A 22,141-nucleotide genomic window follows, 5' to 3' on the forward strand; every position below is an offset into this window, starting at 1 on the left:
ATATCGATTCTTGAAAATACGTTTTTGAGATACAGGGCCCATAAAATCCTACATCTTCTGCTCCTTTGACCAAGATGAAATGACCCATATAAAAAATAATACTAAAAAGTTTCATCTAAACAGGTCAAACCAGTTTGGAGATTCAAGCAAAGAAACAGGCTAGCATACATACATTCTTCCAGAATTTTTTAATGCTAAAATTGCAGTATATGGTAAGAAGGGGTTATGAAACAACATCTTCAAAAACCATGATTAGCATTTTGTTCCCCTTATAATAGTATACTGCAAAGCCAATAATAACGTAGGTAAGGTCTTACTTATGTTTAACTATAAAACTACTGATCAGCTCATTAAATTAAAACTTTGGTCTTTAAAAGTGTATTTTGAAATCTAAAAATTATAATTAAAATCTAGTAATTGCATTAAAGATATTGAAAAGATAAACAGAAGATTGTCAACAAAGAAAGATCACTACTAAAATGGGAAAGTTTACTAAAAGGATGAAATGTAGACACCCAAGTGAATTAGAAAAATTCTCAAATAAGAATAATAATTTTTGTAAAGAGTATACTGCCAAACTGACATTAAATTGTTAATTCACTTTCAGCAATGAATGACATGATGGAAATTGTTGTTATAATATTTCTACCCATTGTTACCACAAACAAATTCTCTGATTCACCTAGCATTCCAAATTAATTTTTTTAAATTTAACAATGCATTTAAAGTAAAATAATTTTTTTGCTATTAATATTAATGAAATGAAGATAAACTGAATGAAATTCAGAACTTATTACGGTTACAAAGAAGTTTACTGATAAACAAATCCCTGCATACTTAAGCAATTGGCAGTAAAGTGCAATTATGTAATAAAAAAATTAGTCAGAATTTAGCAATGAAATTATTATCATTGCACATACTCCATTATTCTCTGGATTGGTAAAAAAAATATAACATATAAAAAATAAACTCAAATTTACTTAAATTATTTATTTTTATGCAAACTGTTATTTTATTTTTAAGTATCAACAAATTTATAGAACTGAATTAATAAACTGATAAAACTAAAAACAAATTTCTTCATTTTTATATTTTAGAACTGTTTTATGAAGGCAATCCAAAAATGTTTTTAAATCAACAACTCTAGTTTTTATAAAATGAGCATGTGTGAGGAATGGTATCTTTCGTAGTGTTCTACCGCTTAATCCTTCACTTAACCTGAAAAAAAATTAAAAGTTAATTTTAATAGTATAACAAATTACTGTTGCACATGCATAAGAAAGGATTAGAGTTCACCTAATTAATATCCAAACCAAGGTTGGACATTTTATACAACTTTAAGATAGGGTAGTTGCTGGGTAGATTCATAGTCAGAGCTGCTTCCGCTACATTACAGAAATACTGTAGATGTGGTAACTCCAAACAATTAGCCACATCCTTTTATCAAATAGGCATTCAGGTAACACTCATGATGGAAGAAGGGATCATGGATACAAGTAAAGGATATATAGTGAGAAAGGAACAATTAATCTACAAAACAAACTATAAAATGAGACAACCCCATCTGAACAAAGTCCCTTGAGCCCCACCAGACCTTGGGTCCATCCTGTCTATAATCCCCTATGAGAATGGTTACACTGACCAAAATAAAATTTGGAACTGTAAAGGGAATAGGTATTCTATATAGTACTTTATATGCTGAATCTAAATATGTATTCAAAAACAACCCATCACGTAGTGTTCTTAAGTTACAAACCCTTAAATTTATTTGTTCCATCATTCGTGGAACAAACAATACAAATAAAGTTAGTATATCTATGTTTGCTTATACACATCTGATTTATATTGTGATGCATGCTGTATTTCATGACATTCCAGACATGTCAAGGAATGAATAATTTAACATGATGGAATTTTCTTCAGTATGAGTTCGGCTCTTGGTATGACTTGCTGTGTTCTTTAGTTGTGATAGTAGTTTTATCATATACATATTATAAAAATTGTTTTGTAAAAGATGGCATACATTTAGTGAAAGATTTTTATGATAGAACAATTTCTGGTATTATTTTATTGATCAAGATTTAAATTGTGTGTGTTTCACATGGAGTTTTACTCCACTCCATGGTGAAAGAACTTTATGAAGTATATTAAGTACTTCTATAATATTTCAGTTTACTTTCATTCATTAAAACATTTTGAATTTTACAATGAATAAAAATTGGACTAGTAAAAATTCTTCAAATATTTTTTTTTACGTTTGCAGAATATTCACCAAGAAAGGTCAATGAAAACCATTATCGAATCTGCTGAAAACTGCTTACAAACATTATTTTGACTGTCCCTTGGGAGACCAAGATAAATCCTGGGCTCCACATGTAGTATGCATCAAGTGCTATATTAAACTAATCTAGGATTAATAGGAAAAAAGAGTATTATTTGCCTTTTGGCGTACCTATAATTTGGGGAGAGCCTACTAACCATTATGATGACTGCTATTTTTGCTTAACAAGTATTACTGGTTTCAATTCAAACAATAAAAATAATATTGAATACCCAAATGTTTGTTCAGCTATAAGACCAGTACTTCGTAAGGTATTGCTTCAGAGGATAAGTGAGAATGATATGTATGTAAATGAAGTGAAGTCTTGTACAGTCTCAGTTCGACCATTCCTGAGATGTGTGGTTAATTGAAACCCAACCACCAAAGAAAGAAATCTTCCAACCACTTTTTAGAAAGAAATTTCTGATTCCCCAGAAGGCTCAATCAATGAATCCTCAATGTTAATAGATATTAATTACATTACAGAAGAATCAAATATTGAACCTCACCTCATCACACAAACAGAACTGAGTGACCTAATTTGTAACTTATATTTTTCGAAACAACACGCAGAACTCCTAGGTTCACGTTTTAAAGAATGTAATTTATTAAATACAGATACTAAAATTGGGAAATATAGAAACTGAAATGAAAATTTACTGAAATACTTTAGAAGAGATGGTTTAATCTGTTCTTGCCATGATGTTAGGGGGCTAATGTCTAACTGGAAATTGAATATGTTATTTACAATTGGCATTTATTTACTCATTAAAAAGAAGCTTAAAGGCGGTGTTGTTGCATAAGTCGAATAAGTATTCTTCTATAGTGGTAGCACATGCTATAGGAATGAATGAAACATATGAAAGTATGTCAAAAATTTTAAAAACTATTATCTATCATGAACACTGATAAAATCACTGTTTAAAAAAGTCCTATAAAAATTCAATAAAATCCTAAATCATTGCTGAACAAAAAGCGATAGGGCTATTTCTTGGTCTCCAGAGTGGCTTTATAAAATATATATATGTGTGTGTTTTTAGGATAGTTGGGGTACAGATAAACACTACGCAGTTATAGACTGGCCAAGAAGAAATCAGTTTACCCCAGGAAAGGAAAATGTTGTCCCTTGTTGAACAGATCGTATTATTTTATCACCTCTACACATAAAACTAGGCCTGATGAAGAATTTTGTAAAAGCATTAGATAAAGATGGAGACAGGTTTAAATATTTAGCTGAGGTTTTTTCACAATTAAGTGAAGCCAAATTAAAAGAGAGTGAAAATTGCACATGATCTCATACTGTCATTGAGAAAAATCACTTCTCATATCAGTTGGCCCCATGTCTTTTGCAGTAATTACCAAGTAACTCACTAAAAACTAACAGTAGCATACTGCATTAATTGTATGATGATCATGCAAAAAGTCAACAGGATAAACCATGCCGGTCCCTTAAAATTTGACAAGCACATTGCCACTATTTTTTGGGACTTGACTGACAGCTGAGTCAGCTTTCAAGGGGGCTGCTTCACCCTTACTCTCCACTTCATGCTAGATTGTGACTTGAATGTGGACTCTGTAATTTTTTGTAGCAAATAAAATGTACATCTTCTGCCATATTTGTTTCATTTGTCTATCTCTTCATTGAGAGTTATGAACGATTTTGAATTTGATTTCAGCCACGTACAGAAATAAAGGAATAAGTGTATGTTTTATATATGTATAAAACATACTTATTCCTTTTCCGCTTTCTATGTACCTCTCACTGATTATTTTCAGTAGCTGAATTATACAGCTGACAATGTAATTCAAATAATTTTAAATATAGGAAGGTGCATTTAACATATCAATCACAGATATATAAAAAAAAACTATTCTTAAATTTTTTCAGTGAAAGATCTCTTAATCAAAATTTTCACATATGATTTTGATGAAGCAAAGAAATATGCAAAAATACTAAAAGTAGAGGAAAACAGTAGTAAGTAAATTAATTTTTATAAATAATATGCGTATACAAGGTGTGCTTGGAAAGTAGGGTTAAAACATGTCTCAAGCTGTAAGGGACATTTTTCATTTCAAAGTTGGCACTTCTGAGTGAAAGGAAGGTCCAAGTGAAGACACAAGCCTAGATGGGGGTTAGTAGCTTGATTGGTTACATCAGGATTGTGTCTTAACATGAAAATCAAGTTAGTTTAAGCAAACAATTCCCAATTCTACCAAGTGTGAAGTGTGACTCCTTATCCGATATCTTTCCATTGCTAAAAATGAAAAGCCCAACATCCACTGTGAAATTGTTTCTGTTTAAGGTGATGCGAAGTCAACTGATAAAATAACAAAGTTGTTTAGGGAGTTTAAAGTGGTAGGAGAAACATTAACGAACAGATGAAAAGGCATTCTAAGCAGTGGAAGTATACTGGTTCCCAATCGGCAAAAAAATTCAAAACACAACAGTATGAAAAAAAAATCATGGCGACATTTTTCTGGGATCAAAAGGAAATATTGCTTACTGATTATTTTTGGTCAATTCATAAATGCAGTCAGATACTGTGAGACATTCTAAAAGCTTCATCAGAGCATTCAAAACAAATGAAGAGGGAGCTGATTTCTTGAATTCTTGGTCCCAAACCACACGCAAAATGGTCAATCTTCTCAACAGTTTTGTTATGGATATTCTGAACCATCCTGCTCATAGTCCTCATCTGGCACCAAGTGACCTTTTTCTTTTTACCCTTTTGAAAGTTGATAAGGAAAACGCTTTTCAACTGACAAAGAGGTGAAGAATCCTGTGTGTAAATTGTCAATGGAGTAGTGTCGGAAGGTTTGATACAGGAGTATGAAAGTTGAAAATTTTTTTTACCTCATACTTGTATATATAGTTATTAAAACTTACCAAGTTATAAGAAGAGTTTTTTATCAAAGCTTTATATATAAAGCGAGTGATTAGTTTATTAAGCTTGCTTACGAGTTTGTAGGAGATTTTTATTAATTACTAATTGAAATATACTAAACAAGATGACAAAATATATATATATATATATATATACAACACACACAAAAAAGATTTTAAAGACAACCTAGACTTTGGCTTCTGCTGTCAATACCAAGAAATAGGATCTTACAATTGATTTTTATTGAAGACCTCTTATAATGCATACAGAAGAAAATGAAAAAAAAGATTTTTTAACTACAGACAATCAATAATGATACCCAAACCCAGGGTAGCAGATTTTTGAATGGAAAAGTCTAAAAAAAAGGTAAACATTTGCTACAGTGTCCTAATATAACCATATTTTAACTATTACAGGAAAGAAAATCTTCCTTATCTTTGGTTTTTTTTATAACTATGTTCACTAAAACTACAGGTAAACATTGTCACAGTCTTAGAATCAGGTAGTTTTGTTGCACATGTTTCCAGCAAAGGCCTGTTTACCAATGATGAATATTGAATGAGTTGAGATACATCTTCTCCTGTTAATGAAGCTAATGTAGTAAGAGTTTTCAGGAAATGAAACATTTGCACTTGCAGCATCATCTAATACGTAGTACTGTATAATTTGACCTTGTGGCTTCTAAATCAATCAAACCACCTTTTGCTGAAAGAATTCTTTCTCAATGTCACATTACTGGTGTAGTGTGGCAATATCTAATACATGGCAGTCTATGTAGAAATAGCTACCTGAAACGTAAGCTGATAGTGTTTGGTAACACTAATAAACATAATTTTTGTTTCCTAACATGTGATACATGATTTTAATCTGCTTTTTTGATGCTGAAAACAAATATGAACTCAGAATCTTTCTATCGCCCACCATTTTTGAAAAATTTTTAAATTTTAATTAACGATTTTTTTTAATTTTTCAATGTATAGTTAGCATTTTAAGCTTCTATATTGTATTCTGTTAGCTCATTTTTTATTGTTTAACTTTATACTAATTTATTTATAGTTAAACTCTATACTAAGTACATGTGTTTTCTTTGTGAATGGGACAGCCGATCTAGGGATAAACATTATGTTACCAAAGAGGGGAAGAAACGAAACAACTTAACTCCAAATGGGAAAAATATTATTCATGAGCATGTAGTTGAACCCAATAAAATATTTTTACCCCCTCTCCATACCAAACTAGGATTAATGAAAAATTTTGTAATATCAATGAAGGATAATTCTGGATTTTTGTACATTAGGCAGAAATTCCCGAATGTAAATGAAGGAAAAATTAAAGAAGCAATATTTGTTGGTCCTCAAAAGAGAGTTGGGTCAAAGATAATGTATTTAACTCAATGTTAAATAATGTAGAAAGTGCAGCTTGGGCTTCATTTAAAGATGTTTGCAAACATTTTCCCAACAAATTTGACAATTACCACGGTAATTTTTAATCAACTTCTGACTTCATACAGAGCTATGAGATATAATATGTCATTTCCTCCACTCACATGTGGATTTTTTCCTGGACAACCTCAGAGATGTAAGTGACGAACACTGTGAACGTTTCCACCAAGACATTTCGGTGATGAAAAGCCACTATAAAGGGAAATTGAATACTAACTTGCTAGCTGATTACTCTTGGACATTAATTTGGGATGTGCCTGAGGCTATTTATAAAAGAAAAGCATCAGTGAAATCATTCTAACACAGGTATGGCCAAGCAAAATTATAAATTTTACAGATTTTAACTATATTTTCCCTTAATTTCTTTTGAAGCGTAATTTATTTAAAACTAAGGGTGATAGAAAAATTGTATTTACAGATCTATAATGTACGCAAAAAAGCAATTCAAGAAATATTATCACTTAGAGAAACATTAAACAATTTTTTTTCTTCTGTCAATGTAATTAATCCATTTGGTTGAAAAATTGTCTTATTTCTAATATGGGACTTTCACTAATTATTTACTTTATTATCATTAGCATAGTTCTTCATATTTCTTTCAAATATTTTCCTTTTTTTGTAATATAATTTACACCTAATTGAATAACAGCTATTTAATTTACTTTCATTCCAGATTCTATTACTTTTTCTGAAATTATATCACTAAAAACTTTCAATCCTACAAAGATTATCCTAATTATGCTGGTAATTTATATGACCAAAATTTATTGTTAAAAATATAAAATCATAACTCCGCACTACTTAATGCAATACAAAAGAAAACAGATATTATTAAATCAGAAATACCCACAGTATAATGGCAATCATGTTAGAAAATACTACATTTGATAAAAGGGTAAAAGTTTTGATTCAACTGAGGCAATGAAAATATCATAATACACCAAGGACACATAAACAGACATCAATAAATACCTCTTTATTACGTGCAACATGAAAATCACTTATTTTTAGTTAATTATGTGAGACATTATAGTGAACAGTCATAATTCAAGGATTTACAATACAAAATTCTTGTGGTTCAATTTTGAACCAATATTTTCTCTTTTTTAAACAATGAACAAACAAGGAGGTAAAATATTATATACTTACTCGCTTATACTGAATAAATTTACAGAATTAAAGTAGCTACTAGTACTATCAGATTCTCCTTTTTTTACTCTATTGACAGAAACCAGTTTTGATTCATCAGAGCTTACTATTATTCCAGCCTGAAACAAAATATGAATGAAAAATAAATCTATCATTTCTCTACCATTAATAAATAAATCTTTATTCTGATCAGTACATAAAAATACATTACCGTTACACGAATGTAAGACAAATTATAAATATAAAAACATGTGAGTTTAAGTCTTTATTAATTATTTAAATGGAAACTCAAGAAATATAGTGTTAAGATACTTGTTTCCTAACTTACTGTGAACTGTGAATTATTTTTACTACAAAATAATTCAAAGCCGCTATTGAAAATTATTTTGAGCACATAATTATGTATCTGTTACATATTGTAATTGTTTAAGATTAAAAGACCACTCTTTTTAGCAAAGATTACACATTCATAAATATAGACATAAAGAAAGGTTAAGAAATTTAATTTTCTAAATAGGTTTACATTACTTCGACTTATGGGTGCCAGAAAATAATCTAACAGCTCATTTTTTAATCTTAAAAACTCATTCTGATCTTTTGAGAACCCCAACAGATGACATTATACTTTAAACAAGAATATATGAAGACAATATATGCATTTAATGATAATAAACTTTGCACTTTATTAGAGTTTCAGAGAAAAACAATAAGGCTTAATTTTGTTATAAATTAAATCGATTTGATCATCCCACAAGAACTTGTTATCATATAAAACACCCAAAAATTTTGCTTTTTGGGCAACAGAAGCACCACACTTCGATAACCCCAAAAAACCATAACCATGACTTTTCTTCCAGACAGAACCATTTTCGCTTATTTTGTAGCACTTTCACCTGCTTCCACTATTTGGACTATTGGTTGATTTCTGGTGTATAATGAGGAATGGTGAATTTTCATCTTCTGTAATAAAATGTCAAATAAACTGACTTTTAATAAGTTTCAGTAAATTAAATGTTTCAGACTTAAATGTTTCTCTGAACTCAGTTGAATGCAATTTCGGTTGACTTTTAACAAACATGGTACCCATCAAATAGAAAATGTTTTCATATGCGAAACATTGTGTAAAATGTAATGTACACAGCCTATTAAGATTGTATATTCAGCAACACAATGTCAGCAAATTCACGTACATTCAATCAGTGAACATTTAATATGGTATTATTGATCTTTATGATGATTTCATTGATCACAGCAGTTTTTAGGCATCCCTAATGTCCATCATATTGAATGGATATATGGACCATGTTTACATTCAGCAGCCTACTTCAAACACAAAGGGGAAAATCCTTTAAAATGCAATCTAACTCATTTTGTATATCTGTCAGGAGTAAACCTTTTTAACAGCTCAAACTTCCATTTTATCAATTTTCCAGAAAATTTCAAAACTTGTTTGCTTTATAAAATTTCCACAAACAAGCAATAAATCCATATGTATGAAAGTTCACAGCACGCTAACTAAAGCATCATACTTGACAGATGTCAAAATCATTTCATACTTGTGCCAACTACATGTCAGGCTAAGAATTTTCAAAATGGCTCTTAAAGTAAAGCTTTAAGAAACTTAGGATTTTATTATTTGAAACATTTTTGGTTTTCACAGCAATTCTGAAATTTTTATTTCAGAGTAAAAATGCCAGGCCTGACATAGTTGCATATGTACAATGTAAGTGTGAATGTACCATAATCCACATGTAGTCTGGAACACACTGAGGTCGACCACTCCTGAGAAGAGTGGTTAATTGAAATCCAACTTCCAAAGAACACTGGTATCCACAGTCTATCATTCAAATCCATATAAAAGCAAATGCCTTTACAAGAACTTGTACCTTAGAATTCTTGACTTTGAAAATAAGTTGATTTGCAATGAGTTAACCATTACATTAGTTATTATTATTATTATATAGTTCTTTAATACCAACTGAAATAATATATAATCCAGATAATATTGATGAAGATTGCATTATAAAAATTTAGCTGTTTATCCTGAACAAGAGATGTGGCTATTAAATAATGAGACTAATGCTGCTACAGAACTGTACATATGCCAAATTTGTAAAACTGACAACTGTGCAGCATGAAGCCTTCCCTTTCGACTGTTGCCACTCCAGTTTCTGTAGGCATATTATTCTGGTCATAGTGCCTTCGTTTGGATAACATCTGTTTTTTTGTTTTGCTGAAAAAATGATAAGTGTTTAAAATTATTAGAGCAAATAACTGTCGTGAAATTTCATATGAAACTTGGAAAAACCGCTATACTGAAACTTATCTTTTATTTTAAAAAATATGGTAATGAATGTTTATCACGTGCGCAGGTTTTTGAGTAGTTTAAGCATTTCCAAGATGGCTGTCAAACTATTCAAACTATTAATTAACATTACTACCATGAGGCCCTTGTTCAACTTTGTGAAAAAATAAGAAAAAAGGACCTGAATTGTGGAACAAGTGATGGGTTCTTCATCAGGACAATGCACTGGCTCTTGACTGTATAAGTCAAGATGTTTCTAGCCAAGTATAAGTAAGTCATCCCAGTGTTAGATCATCCGTCTTATTCGCCTGAGCTGGCACCATGTAACTTTTATCTATTCCCCAAGGTCAAATCTGCATTAAAAGGAACAAGATTTAAGATTGTTGAAGCTGTGATAGAGATAAAAGCGGCATGCATCATGAACGAGCTCACAGTAAAAGACTTCCAGCACTGTTTTGATCAATGGAAAATTCGCATGGAGCGTAGACGGGATAGAGGGGGGGTGTATATTGAAGAGGATAATAACTAAATATGTATAGATTTAATATAAAATATTTTACAGTATTAGTCTCGTTATTTAATAGCCACAACTCATATTTATTAAGAAATGAACTGTTAAAAAAATTACAAATAGTTTAAAATACAAATAGAATCTAGCTAACTTATTGAATCTCCATAAGTTATTAAATTGTATTATAGATACTGCATGGTTATCAATAAAACTTATTTATTTATATAATACGAGTTATTGTCCTAGGTATAGGATAATAGGAATAAAATAGGCATGTATAAATGTTAAGTTGGATATTGGTATATTTGTGAATGTGTGTACATGTGTATGTGTATGTGTGTGTGTGTGAGAGAGAGAGAGCAAATGACTTTAAGTCATGTGTGAAGTAATAACTTCATTTGGGATTCCTCAGATACAAAATTATACTCACATTCAATAGAAACTAGCTTTACAATTCAAATTAGGATTCACATTCAAAATAAGACCACGCTATTTTTCACAGAACATCAGAACTTACCTACCAATAAACTGGTCTTTCTGAAGATTATTTTAATTGATTTTAAACATTTGACATTTCAAGGACATCCACAAAAGATCAACGTCCTCATTGCAATAAGTATAAATACAAACAGATTCATATCCAACATAACCAACATACACATGAAAGTACATAGCAACAAAATAAATTGAATAAGAATGTTAAATCTGTTGATCTAATGAACAGAATTTAAGTTAAATTCTGAATAAACAACATAAATAAATAAATAAATAAAACATTTTTCAATAATCTTCAACTAAAATCTCTATGAGATGAATAATAATGAATGTAAAAAAATAATTATGGACTTACACGCACTAATTCTTCAACACAGGTTTTATAAACTGAATATATTGCCTCTTTAGAAGGCAATCCAATATACTGTTTAATGTCAACTCTGTCAACAAATGCTGAATCAATTGCTCCAGTAATATTTGATGTAGTAAAGATAATAACATTTGAGTATCTGTCAAAAATAAACACAGTACATAAAGTAAAGATAACACAGTCTTGTATATGCTATTTAACTAATACTATTAGAAATGGTCACAGGCACAAATATGAAGTATTTTCTGGATCTCCGAAGATAGTATACATTACATTATATTAATTTACATTATTACATTATCCTTTATCTCTTCTTTCTTGGATAGGAACACTACGGGGACTGCACTGATTGCTTCAGTCTATCTGTAAACAATGCTGACACCATATGATAACAAATGCAACTTTCTTAACAGAGTGTTGACTCCAGTTATGGGCACATTTGGAGAATCCTTTTTCCTTTCTAGAGGTTGCAAAGAAAGTCAAATTAGGAGGTTGAGATGCTCATTGGATTATACCTTCCCCATATACCCCTGCAATCTAAATCTATTTAACTGAGAAGAAATTTACATAAAATGAAAGTTTACTGAGTACTATATATCTCATAAAATCATCCCAACTTATCTTATGAACGAATGCCCTTACTGTTATTGTGAATTCTGCATCAATTTCTAATTTAATGGATTCACTATATCTAAAAACAACTAAAAAAGTAACAATAAGAAAGATTAAATAAAGGATAGATCGTAAGGATAAAACACCATAAGCTGAAGCCAAGTTGAACCCATTCCAGATGATTAAAGATATTAAAAGCTGTTAGCAGTAATAAAAAATGATTTTATCAAAACTTGTCATTACGAACTAGACAAAAGTAAACCATGTATAAATCAGCATAAAATTTGTACTTTAAAACATTTCCAATTAGAAATTTTACACACAGTTCATTATTAAAAAGAAAAATTAGTTTTCCACAAAAATAAACCCAAAGCATGATATACAGTAGATACATAAAATCATTACGTAACAAATTAAATTCTACTATTAAATTTTAAAATTATTTAATTAGAAGTATAAGCTACCAATTTCGTACTTTGTGGTGATTAGGTATGTATATATAATTGCGTATTAATTTACATGAGCACTGCTATTTGTTGCAGTTTTTATAAAAATGTCTCTCTCAAACTCTATTTGATGGTTTATCAAATTGAAATTTTGTTAGTATTTATATTTTTAATATTTTTCTACTACATTTAATTTTGTCATCTTGATTAATTTCTAATATTTTTAAATTTATGTTAATATCAGAAATAGAATGTTTATTGTTTATTAAATGGTACCTACATCATATTAGGTAACCTAATTTATTATTTTTATCATTTCTATTATAAAGAGATCTAACTTTAAAGGATCTATTTGTTTTCTCTATATAAATAACATCAGAATCATTACACTTAATTTTATAAATTCTACACAAATTTGTTTATCTTTTTGTTTTTTTAAATATTTTATTATGTGATTATTAGGTTTATAAGCTAGTTTAAATGTTTCTTTAAGTTTTAGTAATATTTTCAATGATATTATTAGTGCATAAATACTTGATGTATGTTTTTTCATTCTTTTAAAAAGTAAATAATGAGATAAATATCATAAAACATATAACGATTGAAAATGGATAAGATACTACTTTAATCTATGTAGTAGATTAATCCATCATTACATACTGTAATATATTTTGTCTAAACTATGTTATAGTTTTTAGTAACTTCATAAAAAATATCAAACAGATATTGTCCTGTTGCATGATCAGGTATTGATTTGCAAAACAACATATTTTCTTTGATTGATCTATCCCTATTGCATTCATATCTCACAAAACATATGAACAAAGAAATGTTCCAAACCTGTTGATTCATCAAAGTGAATATTAAAAACTTCAATTGAACTCACTTGCTGAATTATCTGATTGTGAACATCAGCAGCCATGTCACTGATTTACCTGGATGCTGTGTCGTTAGAAAACAGAATTTTTTTCAATTATTTTGCTTCTTCCACGCCTATTAAAACACTGACCATATCAACTGCAGCAAGCAATGTGAGGTTTTCTGCGATTGTGTAGGGTTTGGACATCTTAGCTACCCTTAACGCTGTAAGATAAGATGCTTCAAGTTATGGCTTGATTTACAAATAGAAGCATGTTGATTTCTCAAATTATACAATTTTTTTCGAAAAATTCCAAGGGTTTGCTTTAATAATCCAGATGTTAAATTAATTTTGATGGTTTCATACTTTTATCGAAGAGGACTTGAAGGCAAACAATGCACTAAGGCTTTCCGAATGAGGTAAAACCAATCATTTCCATTTTCTTCACAAATTTATCCATTTTGTATAACAACTGAAAAAAAAAAACACCTACACCATTTGACAGCGCAGTAAAAAACTAAAACCTCAATTATTATTACTTTCAATGAAACACCAGATGCATGCATCGCATTTGAAACTAAAATGACGTTCTGCAATACCTTACACCTCTTTTATAATGCTGAGAGCATGATATTTTCAAACATATCATATGCATGTTCAAACATGACAATCTCACACAGAATGTTACACAAGCAGACTAAATTACAAGGAGCCTGTACACATCAAGTTAGAACCTATAAATTGCTCATGTTTGTACACTTCATACATGCATGTTCATATCTGTCGCTGTCAACGGAGCTAAACAATTTTAACTAGGTTTCATTGGGTTAGGGTGTTGCAAAATATTCATTATATATATTTTGTTTACTTTTTGGGGGTTGCGAAGCTAAAAAGGTTGAGAATCACTGCAATACAGTAATAATTTTTATCGTAGTATTCTTTTATAACAAAATTTATAATAATAGTACCAAGAATAATATGAGTGTTTACAATTATAATCTTACACATAAACTTGAAGTATATGTGGACAGTGAATTCCTGTCAGAGCTAGATGCAGCAACAGAAGGAGTTTATGTTAAAATATTATTCAGATTCATATATTTTATTTATAATTTATTACATCAAGATGAAAAGAAACATCAGTTATAAATTTACAAAAAAAAACCTTCAGTAATTAAAATTTAATTAAATACAAATTGAAACAAGAAAAAGTAGCAACATAAAATTACTAACCTTTTTAATTTATCAAGCTGTGTTAGAATAGTATTCACAACTCTTACTGAATCGGATGGATCATTTCCACTAAATGTGTTCTTACGAGAGAGAGTTAAACTTTCTACTTCATCAATTAATACAAATATTAAAGCTTTCTCATCTGCAACATGCTCCGTAATTTTTTCAAACATCTGCATAACTAGCTTACCACTCTGAAAAATTTACATAATTAAAATAAAATTACTTAAAATTATTTATTTTTTTTCAATTAAAGAAATTTGTTTGTAAAAGTTTTTCATTTTAACAACTTTGGAAAATCCTTCACAGGCTTTCACAAATTCTTTTTGAGATGTAGTACTTCATTACAATAAAAATAAAGATTAAATGCAAATTCAACATTTTAATTTTATAACAAAAACACGCTCAATGCCAGAAAATATAAGCTAAAATACTTGGAAGAATTTTGAAAATCCTATGTAGAAAAATTTATTCATTATTACTCATTGTGCTATAAGGAAGTAACCTCTCTTCCTTTTAACTTAATTCTTAAAATTAGATTTAATGCAATTCATAAATACTTCACAACCTCTTTGTAGGTAACATCAGTGGTTCAGTTAACAAACCTGTTTCTCTCCCAACATTCTCTTAATGGAAGTAGATATTTCTCCCAAATTTCAGAGTTTTAGCTCAGTGGAAATGAGATATATTAGTTTTTCAAGAAATCTCCCTTCATTTCTTTTCACACCCTTACAGATGAATGAGGATTCTCTTCTAAATGATAGCTCATTACTTCAATAGAATATTCTGGCTAAATTTCAGGTTTACAGAATTTTTAGAACTCATACGGGGATTAGAAACTATTTATCCTTCGTTAATTCTCTGTCTTCATAAAGATAGTCTAAAGAAAGTTCCCCATAGGGTGTCTGAGTATCAGAGCCAGATTTCATGCTATTTAGAAACAATTAGCAAATACTTGGTAAAAACTGTTACACTCTTCAGAGAAGAATAGAAAAAAATTTCATCACTGCCAAGTTTCAGCTTTTCAACTCTTCCAGTCTAGGCTAGGTTTAATAATGGTGAAGAACCAATCTAGGAAATTGACTCTTTTCTTTATATTCACCAATCCATAATCTTATTAAGTTTCCTGTTATGATTTTTTTGAGCTATAATTGTAGCATATCAAGATAGTTCATTCCACACACTTGCTTTCATGAAAAAGAACAGCCTGTAAACTTCCCGTCGGGATATGGCACAAAAATCATTAAGTTTTTGGGAGTCTCGTTCACACTCCAATATTTTGTAAGGATTTTCTGATCTGAGATAACCACTTTAAGAGTGTTTACTTTTCCATTAACATGAAATGATGATTTGTCAAAGAAAGACTTCATCACGGTGCATCAATTCATTAGTAAAGCTAGCACAAAACCATAATCTGTAGGCTTTAGAGCTTGTAATAACTGTAAATGGTATAGACGCAGTTGTAAGCATTTCCTTAAAACCCTCTAAACAGACGTCATTAGAATTACTAATTTGTGGTTAGTCTTCCAAAGGATTTCCTAGTACTTCACACAAAAGACTCTTTTACACGTTCAACATTGTCTTCGGACACACTCTGTCATCCTGTACTCTTCCCTTTACAAATACAACCAGTGGTTTCAAATTGTTTATACCATCCACAAATGTTATTGTCATATAGGGATCATAACAGAACTGCATTCCATCATAAGTTTTGTTGCTCTGTTATATGAACATTTACAATTAGAGATTCACACTTTGCAACCGACAAAACACAGAACCCTTACTGTTTGGGGGTGGTCACCATCTTTGCTACTAGCACTTTCAACCAGAAGGTACAGGAAGCAGTTTATGAGTTTGCAAACAGTTAAAACTGTTTGAGTAGCTCTTTCATTTCATGTATAATTAATCAATGTACAAGAAACTTGAGAAATATAACATAGCTTTAAGGGAATAATCAACCTTGATTTTGTTTTTCATTGATTTATGTACTTTATTATGTTCTTAATGTTGTAGTAAGATTAATTTTTTAAATTATAATATTTAAAGGACCAAAAAATAATAATTATTAATCAGCAACAGTCAAAAAATCTGGAAAAACAATACAGATTTTTGAAACATATTTCTTGGTTCTAACATAAAACAGCTGGTTGAATCAGAACCATTTTAATGATCGTTTCTTTCTGAAGTACTTTAGCATTCAGCCAATGTGCTGCATCTCAGTTTGTTTACTGTACTGGATGGCAAAAGTTACTGAATGTAATATTGTTTTTGTGTTGAAAATTTCTAATCTTACTATAAATGTTATGTTTTCATTAATTGTTTTAAAAGTTTGTTATGTAATTCATGGTCTTTTCTTTCTAATTCGTGGTCAATTATTAATGCAATCATGGTAGTAAGTTATTCTAAAAGTTAGTCAATTAGGTTATGTTTGGTAGGCATGTTTTCTTTTTTGTTACTGGTGTGTTTTCAGATGTGAGTGCTAACCACAATTACTAACTAAATATTCAGTTATAATTTATTTACAGATTATTTAGTTTTTTGGCTAATCATAGTAATAGGTTTTTGGTAGTAGCATATAAGTTACCCTTTCATTATGGGTAAAAAAACAGTCAACAAAAAAAAAAAGAAAAGAATACATATAATTCTAAGAAAAATAAAGCTGAATTGGCTATTCAAAAATGGTGGAACTTGCATAAATCATCCCAATCAACTGTTTCTATTATTGATGGTTCTTGTAATAGTAAAAGTGAGGTTAGCAAGTCAGCTATTGAAAAACTGGGATACAGTCAGACATTGTGCATGAGGTTGCTTTACATTACTCATTTATTAGGACAAAACTTTTTAAAAATCATTAATAGGTACACTGGCTTGCCCTAAATGTCTAACTAGTAACATTGAAATTGTAATTAAAGACAGATTGGGATTTGCGCAAAACTTCATTGTTAAGTGTAAACATTGCAAAGAATTTGAGTCCCGCTCATTTACTTCTCTGAAAATTGAAAATTCAGGTGTCTTTGATGCAAATAGACAAGCAACATGCATTTTTTTCAAATGGAAGAGGACACAGTGATGTAGACAAATTTTGTCAAATAATGAACATGAATCGCCTTTCCCACCAAACTTTTCACAAACAATCTTGTATAATTTATTCAGCTTGTAAATCTAATTCAATCCAATCTTTGTCCCGAGCTCTCCAGCTTGTTCAAGATTATTATAAATAACTTAATCTGTCACTAACAGGGAATTAAATTTCACGTATTGCTGTTAGCTAAGATGGTACATGGTATAAGAGAGGGCATACATCAAATTACGGAGATGGATGTGCAATTAGTGTTGACACCAGCTTGGTAATAGACTATGCTGTGCTATCAAAATATTGTCAAAGTTGTGCTGTAAACCAGTTAGGAAAAAACAGTCCTGAGTTTTTCTTCTGGTATAAGGGACACCAGCTTGAATGAAGCCAAAATTATGACAGGTCATCCCCAAATATGGAAAACATCGCTGCACAGATTCTGTGGAAGTGGTCTCTTTCCTATAAGATACGGAGGTACTCAACTGTTGTTGGCGATGATGACTCCATTAGTAATGGGAAGAATCATGAACGAGTCGTTCCTTCGATTCGATTCTTTATACTGAATGAAAGAATCGAGAATCAGTTTCCAGGAAAAACCGATTCTTGACAATGAAATGGATAGGCGACGGGAAACCAAATCTTTCTCAATTACGATTCGATTCATAGCAATCTTTCTTATGCATAGCTTGTAGAGGGGGATCCTCCTACCATACCAAATTCTAGCTTGCGTTTATATTATTTATTTATTTATTGTTTTCCACACGTGACGCATAACTTATTACATCACCATTACTAATGTTTATTGACATTCGGCAAATTTATTACTTCTGATTATAAAATATTTTCATTAACTGTGCTATTTAACTGAGTTAATCTTAAACAATTAAATTTTATCTTCAGCCCCATAAAACAATTTTTGTTTATCATCAACTACAGCCAATGAGAGCCAAATATATATTTTTTTCAACTCATTAAAAGTATTTATATCTTTTTTTCCTCTTGTTAACCTTCTTTATCAAAATCTTCCCATGCTGTTGAAATGGTGGGTTCAATAATTTCTTGTTCGGTTTCAAACCTATCGCCTTGTTCGGTCTGAATACTTCAAACTTTATGTGAAAGTTTTGTGTAAGCATTTTGGTAATCTTTAATTTAAACCCTTGTTTTTTAAAGCGAGGATCTAACAGCATGCTTTCAAGCAAAATATTATTATTTTCAACATCCTTAAATCTATGTTGCAGTTGGTCTAACATCTTGTTACTTACTATAACGATTTCAGAATTTTGAGTAGAAGATTTAATCTTAAGTACATGTCTTGTCATCACTCGCGCCAATTTACAGATTTTTGAAATAGTGAGTTTTTTGAGAACTTATTTCAATAGTTATCCCTTCAAACATTTTCAATAATTTGCACATTTCAGCTATAACTGTCCACTCATCAAATGAAATATTATTTTGAATAGGATTCACCAAAGCGATAGTCGAAATTAGTGGTTCTTTTGTTTCTAATAATCTATTAAACATGTGCAGGAGTGAGTTCCATCAGGTAGGCACATCCTATTTTAATTTTAATTCTTTAAAATTCATTTGTCGCTGCATGTTTTGCAGTTTGGAGGCAGCATGAGAACTTCGATTAAAAACTTTGACAATTGCCTTCGATTTTACCACAATTGTTTTTACTTCAGACTGCTGCTTGGACAATTAATTTAATTGTATGCGCTAAGCAAGGAATATGGCATAGCTGACAATTGCGAATAGCAGCTTTTAAATTTGCTGCATTGTCACTAACAACCGCTCCTATTTTGTCAGAAATAGCCCATTCATTGAATTTACCTTGTAATTCAATGGCAATGTTTTCAGCCGTATGTTGACTGCAGATTTCCATACAAGTAAGTAATTGGGTTTTTAAATTGCAATCATGGTCAATGAAATGGATAGTTATGGCCATATAATTATTATTTGAAACTGATGTCCAACTGTCAGTGGTTATTACCCAGGGTTTAACATATGAACAAATTTCTTGAATTCTTCATCCTCAACGAGTGAAATAGGTTGATATTCTTTAGTTATTAACCTAATTAATTGAATATCTAACGCTCGGCTTTTACTTTGAGGAACAGGTTTGGTAACAAAGGAAGTAAGGGACAACTGTTGTTTTTTTTGAGGACAAAGATGTTATTGGAAGCACAGAAGAAGGATTAGGCAAATCAACAAGGTTTGTTAATTTAAGGGCTAATTGCTGCGATTCATTTGGTTCAGTCGCAGTAGACGTAGTAGGATTTAAGTTGTAATGCATTTCTGAAACATAATCAGGACAAGAAGTTTTTTGTCTTGAAATATCAACTCCTGGGTCTTTAATTTTAATATGACGAGATAGATTACTAGTCGTCCCATAGGCATAGGATAATGAACTACGGCAAAAATTACACAAAGCTTTTCCAGGGCTTGCTTCGGAAAAGCAAGTCCAGATGTGACTTCTTTTTCTGCAGCTCATGTTTTTAATTTAAAAACAAAATATTATTTTTTAAAAGTGCTTATACAATATCTACCTCGTAAAAACTAATGATTTAAAAAAAAATACCGATAAAAATCGTCTTCTGGTTATGTAAAGTAAAAAAATCTTATGAAATTGAGTAGGCCCAAATAAAAAAATATAAACAAACTAAAAACAACTCTAAATAGAACACGCAAAGATTATGCACCATGAAAACAAAATCGACTGTCGTCTTTTATACGTCTACTAAGAATAATTGTAAAATATATCTTGAGCATGACAGTATGCGCAAAGGAACGACAGTAATTAATATTGTGCAACATAGCTTCCCTCCCGAGTGAAATTAAAAGAAAAAAGAATAATGATGTCATATAGAAGGGTTGCGTAACAGTTTAAATTTTCCCTTCTCTGTTTAGCGATGAGGTTTGTTAATATAAGCTTATTTTCGTAAAGAAATCGAACAAGAGATGAAATAATGAGAATCGTTGCGTAGATGGATGGGAATAGAGCATGCGTATTAGAAGTGTTAGGCTACTAAAAATCGTATTCAACCGAAAAAGAATCAGATGTTTACTTATGAGTCGAATAAAGATGAAAAGAGAAGAATCGAAGACATTTAGTAGGTGTACATCAATTGAGTCGAACACGAGTATGAAGAGAGATGAACTGCTAAACATGGGTGAAGAAGAGAAAGAGAGCATGCGCATTAGAAGTGATAAGCTTCTAGGTTTATATTACTAAACATCGTATTGAACTGAAAAAGAATCAGATGTTTACTAGGAGTCGAATAAGAGTTGAAAAGAAAAGAATCGAAGACATTTAGTATGTATGCATCAGTTGAATCGAACAGCAGTACGAAAAGATGAACTGCTAAACTTGGCTGAAGACGAGAAAGAGAGCATGCGCATTAGAGTTTACAGCTCTGGTAGTGATGGAAAGGAAAAGAATCATTGAATCGGACCAACGATTCTTTTTTACGAATCCTTTCTGAGAATCGAATCGAAAGAATTGATTCCTGAAAAAGAATCGTTTATCCCACCACTTTCTTTTTCCTGTTTAGCCTCCAGTACCTACCGTTTAGATAATTCTTCAGAGGATGAAATGTATGAGTGTAGTCTTGTACATTCTCAGTTCGACCATTCCTGAGATGTGTGGTTAATTGAAACCCAACCACCAAAGAACACCGGTATCCACGATCTAGTATTCAAATTCATGTAAAAATAACTGGCTTTACTAGGACTTGAACGCTGTAACTCTCGACTTCTAAATCAGCTGATTTGGGAAGACGCATTAACCACTAGACCAGCCCGATGGTTTATCCCACCACTAGACTTCATTGTTTTTACTCACCTTCAGTTTGAATGTGTATGGTAGCATAAACTAAATTAAAGTAACAGTAATGTATAAACCACAAAGCCAAACGTCTGGATACAGCCCTAAGGAAATTAGTAAAAACCTGTCACGCTTAAAAAGTAACATTATGTGGGTAAAACCTTGGGAAATTAAAACAAAGCACTATTATTAAATTAATAAGATATTATAAAAGTGCAATTTATGCAAATATCTGTAAGGACCTTACACCACTGCCTACCCGCTGATCAAGAACCAAAGCACACCAAGTGTCCTGAAGCAATGACAGTTGGTGTTTTTACCAGAGCCTTGGCTAATGATAAAAACCTGGAAATCATTACGATAATATCCACACAACACTCAACACAATAGTTTTAAGATATGTTGCCCCAATATATCACAGATTAGTTGATCCTTCATTATTGCAACAGTGTACTCAAGAGCGCACATAAAATGTCAATGAAAGTTTACATAGTTGCATTTGGCGTATTTGTGAAAATCTAAAAATGTATCCAAATAATTGGTTGAAATCAGTGTTGCTGAAGCAATCAATGACTTCAATTTTGGAAATATTGCCACAATTAAATCCATAAAGAAGTC

General features: G+C 30.7%; 1 protein-coding gene across 3 annotated transcripts in view; it reads right to left on the reverse strand.

Annotated features, from left to right (window-relative positions):
* Positions 1-988: 988 nt before the first annotated feature.
* Positions 989-22,141, reverse strand: part of pch2 (pachytene checkpoint 2 protein) — a 46,874-nt gene continuing 25,721 nt past the window's right edge. For all 3 annotated transcript variants that reach the window (XM_075360248.1, XM_075360246.1, XM_075360247.1), the window contains 4 exons: positions 14,628-14,821; positions 11,463-11,616; positions 7,797-7,915; positions 989-1,218 (listed from right to left, as the gene is read on the reverse strand). In XM_075360248.1, coding sequence (XP_075216363.1) covers positions 1,065-1,218; positions 7,797-7,915; positions 11,463-11,616; positions 14,628-14,821 — 621 coding nt within the window. In that variant the 3' untranslated portion in view covers positions 989-1,064. The remainder of the gene's footprint in view (positions 1,219-7,796; positions 7,916-11,462; positions 11,617-14,627; positions 14,822-22,141) is intronic.

Source organism: Lycorma delicatula, chromosome 3, assembly GCF_047948215.1.
Source record: "Lycorma delicatula isolate Av1 chromosome 3, ASM4794821v1, whole genome shotgun sequence".
NCBI classification, from domain to species: domain Eukaryota; kingdom Metazoa; phylum Arthropoda; class Insecta; order Hemiptera; family Fulgoridae; genus Lycorma; species Lycorma delicatula.